The sequence below is a fragment of the Archocentrus centrarchus genome, chromosome 4 (genome assembly GCF_007364275.1).
Source record: "Archocentrus centrarchus isolate MPI-CPG fArcCen1 chromosome 4, fArcCen1, whole genome shotgun sequence".
NCBI lineage: Eukaryota > Metazoa > Chordata > Actinopteri > Cichliformes > Cichlidae > Archocentrus > Archocentrus centrarchus.
The window spans coordinates 15314670-15327395 of NC_044349.1; the positions used below are offsets into that span (position 1 = coordinate 15314670).

At 41.0% G+C, this 12726-nt stretch overlaps 2 protein-coding genes across 8 annotated transcripts in view; one reads left to right on the forward strand and one right to left on the reverse strand.

The window, feature by feature from the left end:
- Nucleotides 1-6814, reverse strand: part of camsap2a (calmodulin regulated spectrin-associated protein family, member 2a) — a 56615-nt gene extending 49801 nt beyond the window's left edge. For 6 of the 7 annotated variants that reach the window (XM_030726758.1, XM_030726759.1, XM_030726757.1 and 3 more), the window contains exons 1-2: nt 6190-6793; nt 2862-3121 (exon numbers count right to left, since the gene is read on the reverse strand). In XM_030726758.1, the coding sequence (XP_030582618.1) occupies nt 2862-3121; nt 6190-6328 (399 nt within the window). In that variant the 5' untranslated portion in view covers nt 6329-6793. Of the gene's footprint in view, nt 1-2861; nt 3122-6189 lie in introns of all 7 variants that reach the window. The other variant, XM_030726754.1, reaches the window with a different exon arrangement.
- Nucleotides 6815-7251: 437 nt separating this feature from the next.
- On the forward strand, nt 7252-12269 carry ddx59 (DEAD (Asp-Glu-Ala-Asp) box polypeptide 59). Its single transcript, XM_030727424.1, has 8 exons — nt 7252-7338; nt 7666-8521; nt 8983-9165; nt 9283-9372; nt 9657-9908; nt 10930-11082; nt 11627-11755; nt 11900-12269. Exons 2-8 carry the CDS (start codon nt 7679-7681, stop codon nt 12158-12160), a joined length of 1911 nt encoding a protein of 636 aa, XP_030583284.1. The 5' UTR covers nt 7252-7338; nt 7666-7678; the 3' UTR covers nt 12161-12269.
- Nucleotides 12270-12726: the final 457 nt, after the last annotated feature.

The following is a 12726-nucleotide window of genomic DNA, read 5'->3' on the forward strand; positions in this document are numbered from 1 at the left end:
AAATAAAAATCTGATTTATGCTGAAAGCAGACACAATAACTCAGGCTTCAGTACGACCTGTGTGCACTGCTGCATTAACAAGCTCAGAGAGGATGGCCAAATCACACCTGCACACAAACATACATAAAATTAACCAAGTGTAAAAACCCAATGTAATATTCGGCTTAGCTTTAAAAACCATAAAAATGCAATTCTGTGAGAAATGTATGCACTAAAACACTTCTTGTTATATGGAAATTACATGCTTAAAATGTAACCCCTAACAAAACTTAAATAACTTTTAAATTAGCATGGAAGGGAAATTAAAACCAGCAAGACTCTGCAAGCAGACTGCAGGCATACTGTGTGCTAATTGTGTCTCAATTGCAAATTCACTGATGCAATAAAGCTTCCTATTGCGATTTTGCTCCAAAATAATGAGGATACCTCATTCTCGCTCAGTATGCTGCCTGCAGAGTCATCTCATCTCCAACACTGACAGACTGAGAGGAGCTACAAAAATGCTGTGAGTGTACAGTAAATCCCATGTTACAGCATGCTGTCATGTAGAAAATATGAATACGCAGGGCACAGTGAAAGCCCTGAGGTGTAAATCAGTTTGAGAAAAGAGAAATTTAGGACAAAAGTCTGGATGAGAAGTGTGTAAGTGATACACCTTACCAGGGTTATAATAGTTTTGGATTTTACATTATAGTTTAGTTTTAGTTTGTTTTTACTTTTTTTTCTCTAATTCAGTTAGTTTTAATTAGTTTTCAGAGTGGTTTTGCTCGTTTTTATTAGTTTTTATTTTTGGTTTTATGCTTAGTTTTAGTTAGTTTCAGTATTAGTTTTAGTATTTTCATACTTAATCAGGTACGCTTTAAAGATACCCTTTAAAGAAATAAATTCAGCAACCAACTGTTCACAGACAGCAGAACTACATGCTAAATGTGTGTAATATTAAGGACACCCATGAACATCAACAGGGAGAAACTGCTAACAATATGAACTCCAAAACTCGATAAATTCTACAATAAACTCCCAATAAAGTTCAGCCTCAGTGCAGCAGATTAACAACAGCTACATGTGGTGTTTGACAAAAACAAACTCCTTGAAGGAGTCAAATCCAGCTGCATCCTGATGTTCTCTCCACCTGATGCTGCTTCTGTTTTGGAGCTAGCTTGGTTAGATGCTCGCTGATTAGACTTGCAGGGTCTTTGCGGCCTATGTAGCCTACGGAAGTGTCCGACCTCATGTCCGCATTTATGCATGTATAGCTGGATTGCGTGTGTTAATTACCTTGTGGTTGTGTGCTGGGGGTTTTTTGGTCCTCGCTCTTTGTGCTCAGTTTTTAGGGTGCAAACATATTTGTCCCTGTTTTTTCACTTTCTTCATTCCTTCCATTCCCATAGTTTCAGCAGCTCCCTCCAGGAATTTGCTGACATTTGTGAGTCCTTATATTGATGCTTTGATTATTAGTCCTGATTGTTATTATCTGACTGATAAAGTAGCCGGAAACGCACAAGGACTAAACACAACATTGTGGCTGCGTTGACCCGACGAGTAGTCACGTTTCTCTGGAGGTGGAGGCCGGGTTGCCTTGTAGGATGAGAGCGGTTTCCGTAGCTGCCTTGTGTGCGCTTCTCAGGTCTACTTTGACGTTGGTGTTTTTTTTCCTGACTAAGAAGTGTTCCGTACATCATCCACAACATCATCCACGCCAAGACACTCGCTGCTATCTGTGCTATCATAGTAAAAAAAAAAAAAAAAAAAACACTCCACATGGGACTCTTTGAGGAGCAGCGCGGTGTGCGCACGCACGCACATGCGCACCCATTTGCCCGACGGCGTTCCGAGCTTAAACTCGGAGAGGAAAAAAATGATTTCATATCAATCCACAAGACTTTTGAAAAAATAACAATATCTATAATTTCAGTTAGTTTTAGTTAGTTTTGTAAACTCACAATTCAGTTTTAGTTAGTTGTCGTTTCTTCCTTTTAATTTTAGTTTTTATTTATTTCAGTTAACGACAATGTTTTTTCAATTTCAGTTTTCGTTATTTCGTTCGTTTTCGTTAACTATAATAACCCTGCACCTTACAGCTTGTTGTATTTTCTTGTTATTCGTTGTTACGCTGTGGTTGGTTTGTGTTGCATTGCTAATGAAACATGTATAATGTGAAGAAGCTGTTATTATCCAGTTATAGTCCATCAAGAGACAATATTATTTCCACATTACTGAAGTAATTTTGTCACAGATTGGTGTCTAGTTTATATGAAAATGAAATGGAACCAACCAGGGCAGCACGGTGGTGCGGTGGTTAGCACTGCTGCCTCACTGGTAGAATAACATCTGAAAGGCCTGGGTCCGATTCCACCTTGGCCCGGGCCTCTCTCACTCTCTGTGTGGAGTTTGCATGTTCTCCTGTGGGTTTCCTCCCACAGTCCAAAGACATGCACTTACTGGGGTTAGGTTAATTGGCCACTCTAAATTGCCCATAGGTGTGAATGTGAGTGTGGATGGCTGTCTGTCTCTCTGTGTTAGCCCTGGGACAGGCTGGCAGCCTGTACAGGGTGTACCCTGCCTCTCGCCCTCTGTCAGCTGGGATAGGCTCCAGTAACCCTGAACAGGATAAGCGGAAGTGAATGGATGGATGGATGGATGGATGGATGGATGGATGGATGGATGAATGAAATGGAACCACTTTTAACTCAATGACCACAGATACTGTATATACACTTCAACAAATAATCTCAGTGGTCTGATCAATGCTCAATATTAATATGCAGTTGGGTGCGTGCCTAATACATTATTAACTTGATGCACATATGGAAGAATCTTTTCGGTGCGCAGTTTTATCAGCATTCCAAAACCTTCCCTACCATTTGCAGCGGCCTCTTTCGCAGGTCTCTCTCAGTGACCAGCCTCTCCTGGTCCGTGATGTAGAGACCCCGCTGAGCCAGCGCCTGGATGACAGCATCGTGACCCAGCAGCGGCTTGGCAGCGTCACTCTTCAGGATGAGGCTGCCGGCCCTGCAGTAGAGGTCTGCGGATAGCAGGAGGCTGGCCACAGGAGGCTTCAGATGCTCCTGCTCATACTGGTCTGTGTAGAAGGGGTCCTTCAAGTCTGCTGGGATGCTGTCTGTATAATAGAGCAGAGGAAGTATAATTCACATTATTAACATGCTGGCAAACAGCATGTCTCTAAATTCTTATGTCATCATGATGCCATCCGTATTAACCGAATCTTGTCACATCGTGAAGCATCTACTAAGATATGGTAAATGTATACTATGCTATATACTATACTACTATAAAGGCTGCAAGCATGTACTAAAATATTGAAACTAGAGCAGTAGTTTTCTGCCCTTTTCTCCTTTCTCATGAGGAATCATTTCAATTCTTTAACATGATAGTAAATAGGCTAAAGCCAGATGAGCTAATATAAAGTTACAACAGTTTTATTCTAAATGTGTCTTTACTGAGGATTTTTCCCTCTGCGCACAGATTGTCTGGCAATACTTTGGCAGAACTACTTGTTTTCGTTGCCATGCTTTGACAGTATCATCACATGGATATGTGTGGATAGACCTCAGCGTTGCTATAGCAACCAACCAGAGTGGGAACCTGATCGATTCATCTAGTCTGTATCTCTGCAGCTTCCAGCTCCCTGGGAACACCCTTCTCACCGCCTGCCTCATCAAAGAGAGAGGCTGCATGTGAGCGTGCGTGCATGTGTGTTCATTACCTCGGGCAAGTCCACTGCACAGGAATAGTCTACAAATAATTTACGGAATTGAGTGATTTTTTTTTTATAGCTTTTTTACCTTTCTTTCTAGGATTTTTATAAATCCATGTCTGACAACATAAACTATATTATGCACAGTATTAGGCAAGCAATTGCACGACCTTCTTTTTGTCCTGCAGATTAAATAACCCATGATTAACTGTTTTCAAATGAAACTGTTTGAAAACATTAAATTATGTCTGCAAGCAAATCAGATGCAGGGCTCATCACTGCGTCAGCTGCAGGAGAATGGATCTTAATCTCGTTAACAGCCCACATGCCTGTACGTTCAGAGGAAAAGATGGCATGAGGTGATCCACACACTAACAGTTTTATGCTCCCCAACACTGCTGCCCATCCTCCAGCACGTGCGCACAGAGGTCAGTGAATCACCTGCTTCTACTGACCACTATCAACAAGGTCATCTATAGATGCAATTATGGAGCAGAAATGCAGGTAGGAGTAGCAAGGTTTCCTATAAGCAGTTTATTCATGTTATGGATCCTAACAAAGAGATATACCCCCCACCACCACCACCTTCATCCTCCACAGGGAGGTCAGAGGTCAGGCTGAGCTACAAAACACCACCCCTGGAGCTGCTTAGGGAATGATTTTTCATGTTATCTTTCAACATGCTTTTCTGAAGCTCACATACTGCGATGTGTGTCCCAAAATTTTGTGGTCCTGGGTTTATATTCTGTAATGCACCTAATCGTGTAAAGGATAAAGAAAATGTTCAGCATGAGGAAGTTGGTTTTATCTTTTAATATTTAATTAGCTCTGTAGTATTTAAGCAGACTCACAATCTTCCATTCATCCATTGTTACAACAAAACCTAACAAGTGATATATGGAGTTTAACACTTTAAACATGGACATCTGGAAAAAAAAAAAAAGCATTTTAAGTGGATACAGAGAGAATGACACTCACTATCTTTCAACCTATGGTTTTACCTAAAGGGTGGAGTTGTTCTGAGCTCTGGTTATGAACCAGAAATGAAGCAGTACACTATGAATGTTGTGAGATAGTATTTGACAGCAACTCCTGACAGCAGATGATCTGATGTACAGCTTGCATGTACTTGAATGCATATTCTTGATGTACTTCTGCCTCGATCTAATGAGGCGGATGCATGTGAAGCTTTTACAGGAGCGTAGGCTGGGATCTGGAGATGAGCCCGCTCGCTCTCTCTTTCTTGCGCTCTCCCTCCTTCCCTCCCTCTCTAGAGGGCTGTATTTTTGGAATCAGCCCATTTCATTCAGTCCTGACTGAAAATACACAAGAGGATCTGCAAGGGATCTCATGTTTGCTGGGATATACACAACACAGAGACAAGGAATGATGCTCTCAAATAAGCTGAGCGTGTATATATCCATATGGATATTAAGTAGAGTTTAATTACAATACAAAGAGATCAAGATGAACTACTCAATAAAATGGGAAAAGGATTACACAGAAGGATCTTGCACTGCATTTATTAATTTGCAGTTACTGAGTTATGACTGCTGGGTCTGTTTGGATCCCTTCTATAAAATTGGGAAAAAAAGAACCCTCTTTTCCCCTCTGTTGTTTATTTCACTTTGTGCAGCAACTGCCCTTAAAACCATTTTGATGCTCCACCAAAACAGATGCTTTGTGTTGTAGTTTTCTATTAAAAATGGTCACATGCAAGCTTGATAATCAAACTGACTTTACATTTTATTATTATTGTTGGATACGTTATCCATACAATACAGCCCCTATAACTGTGAGATGAAAGCATTTTAATACTTTTAATACTAATTCTAATGAAATAGTGGCATTACACCTGCTTCATTAGGTTTAATCCCACTACTTCACAGGACATCATGCCATATAAAAGAAAGGTACTAAGAGCTGAAGCAGCATGCAGGAGAAGAAGCAGATTTTATTTTTGTGCCCATTTAAGGCCTAACTTCTTCATTATACTGTTAACAAGTGCAACCTTTCAGTACTATATTGCTTCATGAAAATGTGAAAAAAGTAGCAGCTGTGATGCCTTTCTTAGCAATTTTGACATGGATGCAGCACCATGAAGGTGACATCATTTGGAACAGGTACATTCAAATGCTCCCTTTCATTTGGGTCCCCAGGAAGAGTTTTTTGTTTTGTTTTGTTTTTTCCTTTAGGCATAGCATGCGTTACTTTTCTCTTAATAAATGAATTTAGCCTGGCTCAAAAACGGTAACAACAAGCAGCGGTATTAATGTGAACCAACATATACGGGACTTTACTGACAATAAATCATAAATATGTATTACACATTCGTTGTTTCAGTTTTATTTAAATTCTGACAAACATGCATCCAAAACAACAAACAAACGAAAACATTAAAGGCATCCAACTCATCCATATTCATGCAGCGTCCGGTTAACTATTGCAGATAGGTGCGGGTATGAACCTACCTGTCCCGTACGCTTTGGCCACCAGCCATGTGAGGCTGCAACAGATTTTGGCTCGGGAGAAGTCATAGTGCTCAAAAGACTTTATTGCCGGAGCAACGAAGGTCTTCTTAACATCCCTGACGTCCTGAACTTCACCCATATTTCTCCCTTAATTGTACCCTTAGTCAAACCCTATGAAGCGAAAGCATCCCAGTACTGGAATTTGTTGGCAACCTATAAACCGCTGTAAACTCAAGCGATGGTATGTCTTTCCGCAAGATTATTCACAGATGTGCACGTTCTTTCAGTCATAAAATGCTTCGGGCGGCTAGGTTTTTGTCTTTTTCGGTCTCGTTGACACAATGGGTCGCTACTCTTGGTGTTTGTCATCCATTCTGCTCTCTACCAGTTGAAATGCTCTCCCGTCGGACCAAGCTAGGTTTCCTTGGATATCAGAGGGGGAAAGATACTCGTCGACTGGAATAAAAATAACAATATTTCCATTATTTGAGTTGTTTGGAAGCAGACGGCTTCTTCCTTTCGTGGCCATGTGTCATTGTATAAATAACCTGTGTTTTGCATTCGGTCCTCTGTGATGCGGTTTTCCTGCCGCACTGAGGCTCTCCAGCCCCGCACGTTTGTTGTGCAATGCGCATGTGCGAACGGTGCTTTCAAATGCCACTGGGAATATTAACACTTTTGTCTGAGTACTTTGGATTCAACCGCCCACAAATGTATTTTACCGCAGTGTATTCGGTCACACGGCATTAATTTGCTACGTTGCAAAAAAATGTTTTATTAGGCTGCAGTTTTATTTATATTCATAACGCTGAAGAGTAGAAAATCCTCTGAATATAGCTATTATATGACAGTTGCTCTTGCAAACCGCACCCGTAATGTAAAATGACCTTAGACAAAAAACTGAATTTGTTTAAGGTCAAAATAATATTTTCGTAAATTTAATGACAAAAATATACATCGTCAAGACGTTATGATATAAAGAAACACTTACTAAAGTGAGTGAAACAAACAACTGAAAAAACAAAAAACAAAAAAAACAACTCTGCTCTACGAACTACAATTCCCAACGCGCAAAGGAAACGATGCGGCATCAGTGTGCGTCGGGCATTGTTTACCGACGCACACTGTTGGAGGATTTGACGAGAGAAGGTAACGTTAGTAATTTTTCCTAAAACAGCCAAGTCGATAATTATTGTTTCTCAAAAAGTGTAGTTTTAAAATATATGAAAGCTCAAAAACCTTTGAGTTATACACTTATTTAATTTGCAAAGTGTGAGTTAAAAAGAGAATTCAAGGTACATTTTTGTGACATTTAGCGCATATCTAAGAAGGGTTTTTGGCTTTTGTTTATGACCTGTGCAGGTTCTTCATTCTTATTATTTGCAGTACATGCACAGCTATCACAAGTTACCATAACATGACACCAAAAGCTTTCGCCTAACCTCAGTGTTTACGTCTGCTTTATTGTGTTTACAGGTAATATTTAAACATGTTTATGCCACGAGCCCTGAAAGTGAAGAGACCCATCCAGGGATCGGGCCACGTTTTGAATAAGAAAAGTAAAGTTGTTGAAGAGGAGGATAACAAAAGTGGTTCAGAGACACATGCTCAAAAGGAGGAAGCATGTGAAGACAACCAAACACAGCATATAACGACAAAACCAGCTGTAAATTCTGCAGTTTTGACACAAAGTTTAGCTCCTGAAGATGGACGCAGGCCCTCCTCAGATGATGATGATGATGAGGAAGAGGAGGAGGAACCAGTGAAATCCTTCAAAAAGAGCCAGAGATGGCCTGAGCCTGGAGAGCCTGTTTGTGTGATGTGTGGTCGCTATGGAGAATACATCTGTGATGCCACAGACAGTGATGTTTGCAGTCTGGAATGCAAAGCCAACCATTTAGTGCAAATGGGGATGGGGACTGGGGCAGATGCATTTAAGCAAAAGGACAAAAACAGAGATGAAAGGACTGCTCAAACTCAACAGCCAGCAGCTGACCCCGATGGGGTAGTTGAAAACCAACCAGGCTATTCCTACAGGGAAGATCCATTCATATCAGGCCTAACAGAGGAACAGGTGCAACGAATTAAACAGGAGCTGGGTATAGAAACCCAGGGAAAAGATGTCACAAGACCCATTGTTGAATTTGAGCACTGCCAGTTCCCTACCACATTAAGTGGCAACCTGAAAAAGGCTGGCTATGACACACCCACTCCAGTCCAGATGCAGATGGTTCCTGTTGGTCTCACAGGCAGGGATGTGATTGCCAGTGCAGACACAGGATCAGGGAAGACTGTAGCCTTCCTGCTGCCAGTGGTTGTGAGGGCACTTGAGGTACAGTAATAAAGATAACATGCCACAAGTCAAATGCCATCTAGTGCAATTATGTTTAAGAGAAGACAGACATTTCTACAGCCTGTATCCCCAAAATTAGGCAACTCACAGCAAAACAATTTTGATGGAAAAAAAACACCGCAGGCTGGAATTAAATATGTAAATTTGATTTTGGGGTGAACTGTCCCTTTCAGTAAGGAAGCTTATATTGAGTCTGCTTTTGTAACCAGGCTTTCCCCTGCTGAGCTAGCCCTTAGTAAGACACTAGACTCCAGGATCTGACAGAAAAGCTGCTCTGTAGATGCCAGTGACCTCTGTAGAGGAAAGAGTCAAAGGAATAAATGTATTCTCAAGAAGACACAGTCTTACACACACACACACACAAAAAATTATTATAACTTAAATATTCACAAAAACCGCTCTTGGAGACATGCAGTCTGTAACATTGCTTCTGTTTTCAGAAAGGAGTGCACAGTGTGGGCAGCCCTGTGGCTCTGATCCTGACCCCCACTAGGGAGTTGGCCATTCAGATAGAGAGACAGGCCAAGGAGCTTGTGATGGGACTCCCCAACATGAGAACTGCACTGCTGGTGGGGGGCATGCCACTTCCCCCACAGCTCCATCGCCTCAAGAGCAGCATTAAAGTAGTCTGGACTTTTTTTGTGTGTTTTTTACAGTAATTTCCTCCTCTGTTATTCAAAGCTTGAGGGTTGCACACTTTTCCCATGTCATAGTTTTGTTTATTTTTGAATCTCCTTTAGATTGTCATCGCTACTCCTGGGCGACTCATTGAGATCTTGAAGCAGAAAGAAGTGCAGCTTGCCAAAGTGAAGATTGTTGTGGTTGATGAGGTACAAACATTGAAATTCATGTATGACAGAATCGTGGCACTTTAAGGGCTAGTAATGTTATGTATATAATGTGTGCCTTTTAGAGCATAAAGCCTAAAAGGTTAAATGACTGCACTTAATCAAAAATAGTGGTTCTTAAAGGGACCCAATAAATGCTGTATGATTGAGGATTTTATCTGACGACATAACAGCTTTTGAAAGTATTCATTTATGTGTTGTTTATAAATCAGTTTCAAATCAGTTTTTACAGTCGTGCAACATGAAATTTGTGCCACATCCTTAAGGTGGACACTATGTTGAAGATGGGCTTCCAGCAGCAGGTTTTGGAGGTTCTTGAGCAAGTCCCCGAAGAACACCAGACTCTTCTGGCATCGGCCACCATCCCGACAGGGACAGAGGAGCTAGCTGGCCGGTTGGTCCGTGACCCTGTACGTATCACTATAGGTGAGAAGAACCAGCCGTGTGCCAACGTCCGACAGATCCTGCTTTGGGTAGAGGAACCGTCCAAGAAGAAGAAGCTGTTTGAGATTCTTAATGTAGGTTACAGATTCATTTTAAGTGTGATTTGAAGAGTAAAAACGTGAAGTCTTAAAAGTTTAATTATAGGTGGAGTATTACTGAACACACTTTCAATGCCAATATATGGTTTATTTTGCTAGTTAGTCGATATTTTTAGTTGTTGCATAAGACCAGGTCTGAATGGTCTTTGGATTCCAGGAAGTACTTCAGAAGAAAAATACAGTGTTTCATTAGATCAATTTTAGCTACCGTTTATTGCTCAGTCTTGACATGCACTGGTTCCAGCTTGGTATTTTAACAGCTGGCTATTGTAGGTGGGAATATCTTAAAGTCCAAGTACCAATTACCCCTATACCATATTTAGATGGCCATTGTTGCAGCCCTATCTGAAGGAAATGGGTAGGCCCAGAGCCATAGCCACACTCCAGCAATGGATTGCACCATTTATACAAGGCAGGAACAGAAATGGTCTGCTTTAATTAACCTGGTGGAAAAGTGCCATTAGGTTGTAGTTGGAGTAATATGACCCTGTTTTTATAAGGATGTGGCAACCCAGTTATTCATTGCAGTATGTTATTTGAGCCCACAGTGTAAGACTATTGTCTGAACAGGGGAAGGGAATTATAGAATTGCACGGCTGTTAAGCTTGGATTTGGACAAGACATCCCCAAAAACCAACTCTCTGGAGTGGACATGACTTAAAAAACCAAGAAAAACAGTTGCTTCATATGTTGAAGCTCTTACAGCATAGTCTGTGATAATTAGCTCAGGATTACAGTATGTTCTCCAAATTAGAGCTAGAACAGCAAAGTTAAGAAGAAGAAGTGATTAGGTGGTGTACATTTACTCCTGTCCTATTGGAGGGTCGGAACATATCCAAATGTGTAGAAATCAGCCTCAAGCGCAATGACATACAGCCACATGGTATACATAATGTGTTAATTTAGTCTGTATAGAGTTTTTGGCAAAATTTCTATATAGAAAATATGTTCAATGTAGCGAAAAAATGTCCTACAATTTAATTATGTCACTTTTCAGGACAGTAAGCTGTACCAGCCTCCAGTGGTCGTGTTTGTAGAGAGTAAACTCGGCGCTGATCTCCTCTGCGAGGCAGTCGTCAAGGTGACAGGCCTCACCACCGTGGCAATCCACTCTGACAAGACCCAGTGGGAACGCAACCGCATTCTCCGGGTGAGACCAGTGGCAAAACATGCATGGTGTCCAAAAGTGTTCTTCATCTGAAACACAGATAGTTACCCACAGCTGAGGGTCACAAGGGACACAATACAGAAAAGAAAATTCACTTTTTCCGTTTACTCGCTATTGTTCTTAAATGCCAAGACTTGTGATTTTTTTTTCCAAGATCACAACTGCTGCCAGTAAAACCAAACCTGAAATTTAAAAAAAAATATTGATCTGGATAGACAAATCCCAAAATAATCCAGAATAAATTCAAGTTATTAGGAATCAAAGCAGTTTAGACTAAAAAAAGGGGGACATTGGGGTTATGTCATTTTGCTGACCAATTATATCAGAAATAAATACACTAACTGTTTTATGCACCTCTTGCTTTGTAATCTCTGCTGTGTGTAAAATATAATTATGGGGATTACAGGCTAATTAAAATAGGTTAGCCAGTAGGTGCAGTAGAGTTTATTATTAGTAGAATTTGTTAAATGTCTGCTGTATAGAGTAACAGTACATACAGACTTCTAACTGTGTTCTTTTTCTTCAGGGTCTTCTGGATGGAGACTTTGAGGTAGTGATCAGTACAGGTGTTTTGGGCAGAGGTCTGGACTTAGTCAACGTCAGATTGGTGGTTAATTTTGACATGCCGAACACAATGGATGAGTATGTCCATCAGGTTAGTCAGCACTGCACAGCCCTCACTTCTGTTTTTTCTAATGGTTTTTCATTAGGGAAACCTTTCCCTTAGGATAACTAATTTATTATTACTGATCATGAATGTTGCCCTTTTTTTAATTTTATTTTAATTGTTTCCATGTAGGTGGGCAGAGCAGGTCGGCTGGGACACAGGGGAACAGCCATCACCTTTCTCAACAACAACAACAAACGGCTGTTCCTGGGGGTGGTGAACCGGGTCAAACCCACGGGCTCCATTCTGCCCCCTCAGCTCTTAAACTCACCTCACCTCCATGAACAGCAGAGGAGGGAAAGGCAGAAAAACAAGAAGCAACCTGAAGACTCACTAGTCACCAAGACCAACCTCCTTGACATCATAAGGAAACATGACCGCCGCAAGAAGTAGCGAGTTCTTCCAATCCTTCATGGAGTGGTTCTTATTTACTGAGTAAAATCTAAATGTTTCGTTTGTATATATTGTTAATATGTAAATAAATGAATGTGTTGTATTCTAACCTGCCTGAATGTTTTGTGTAATTAATGTAAGATGATTTATTCAAGTAGTTAAATCAACCTCAATAATGATAAGCCTCATGTTTGATTTGGCAAAGATTTTAGGCCGAATGCCCTTCCTGACACAACCCTCCCTGTTTATCCGGGCTTGGGACCAGAACTAGGACAGCACTGGCTTGTGGCTTCCCCCCTGTGGATGTTTGCAGATGACACTGTGATCTGTACTGAGACTAAGGAGCAGGTGGAATGAAACCTGGAAAGGGGGAGACATCCTCTGGAGAGAAGATGAATGAAAGTCAGTAGAAGCAAAACTCAACAGGTCTAATAGTAAAGCTGCAAGGAGTAGAGGTAGTGAAGGTGGATGACTTTAAATAACTGCAGTCAGCCATCCAAAGCATTGGACAGTACACAAAAGAGGTGAAGAAGAGAGTGCAGGCAGGGTGGAGTAAGTAGAGACAA

What these genes read in the sequence shown, in the direction of transcription:
- ddx59 (XM_030727424.1), top strand. Translation starts at nt 7,679, where the DNA reads ATGTTTATGCCACGAGCCCTGAAAGTGAAGAGACCCATCCAGGGATCG. An exon ending in AGCTGTTTGAGATTCTTAAT is followed by an intron (nt 9,909 to 10,929) that starts GTAGGTTACAGA and finishes GTCACTTTTCAG; the next exon opens with GACAGTAAGCTGTACCAGCC. An exon ending in TGGATGAGTATGTCCATCAG is followed by an intron (nt 11,756 to 11,899) that starts GTTAGTCAGCAC and finishes GTTTCCATGTAG; the next exon opens with GTGGGCAGAGCAGGTCGGCT.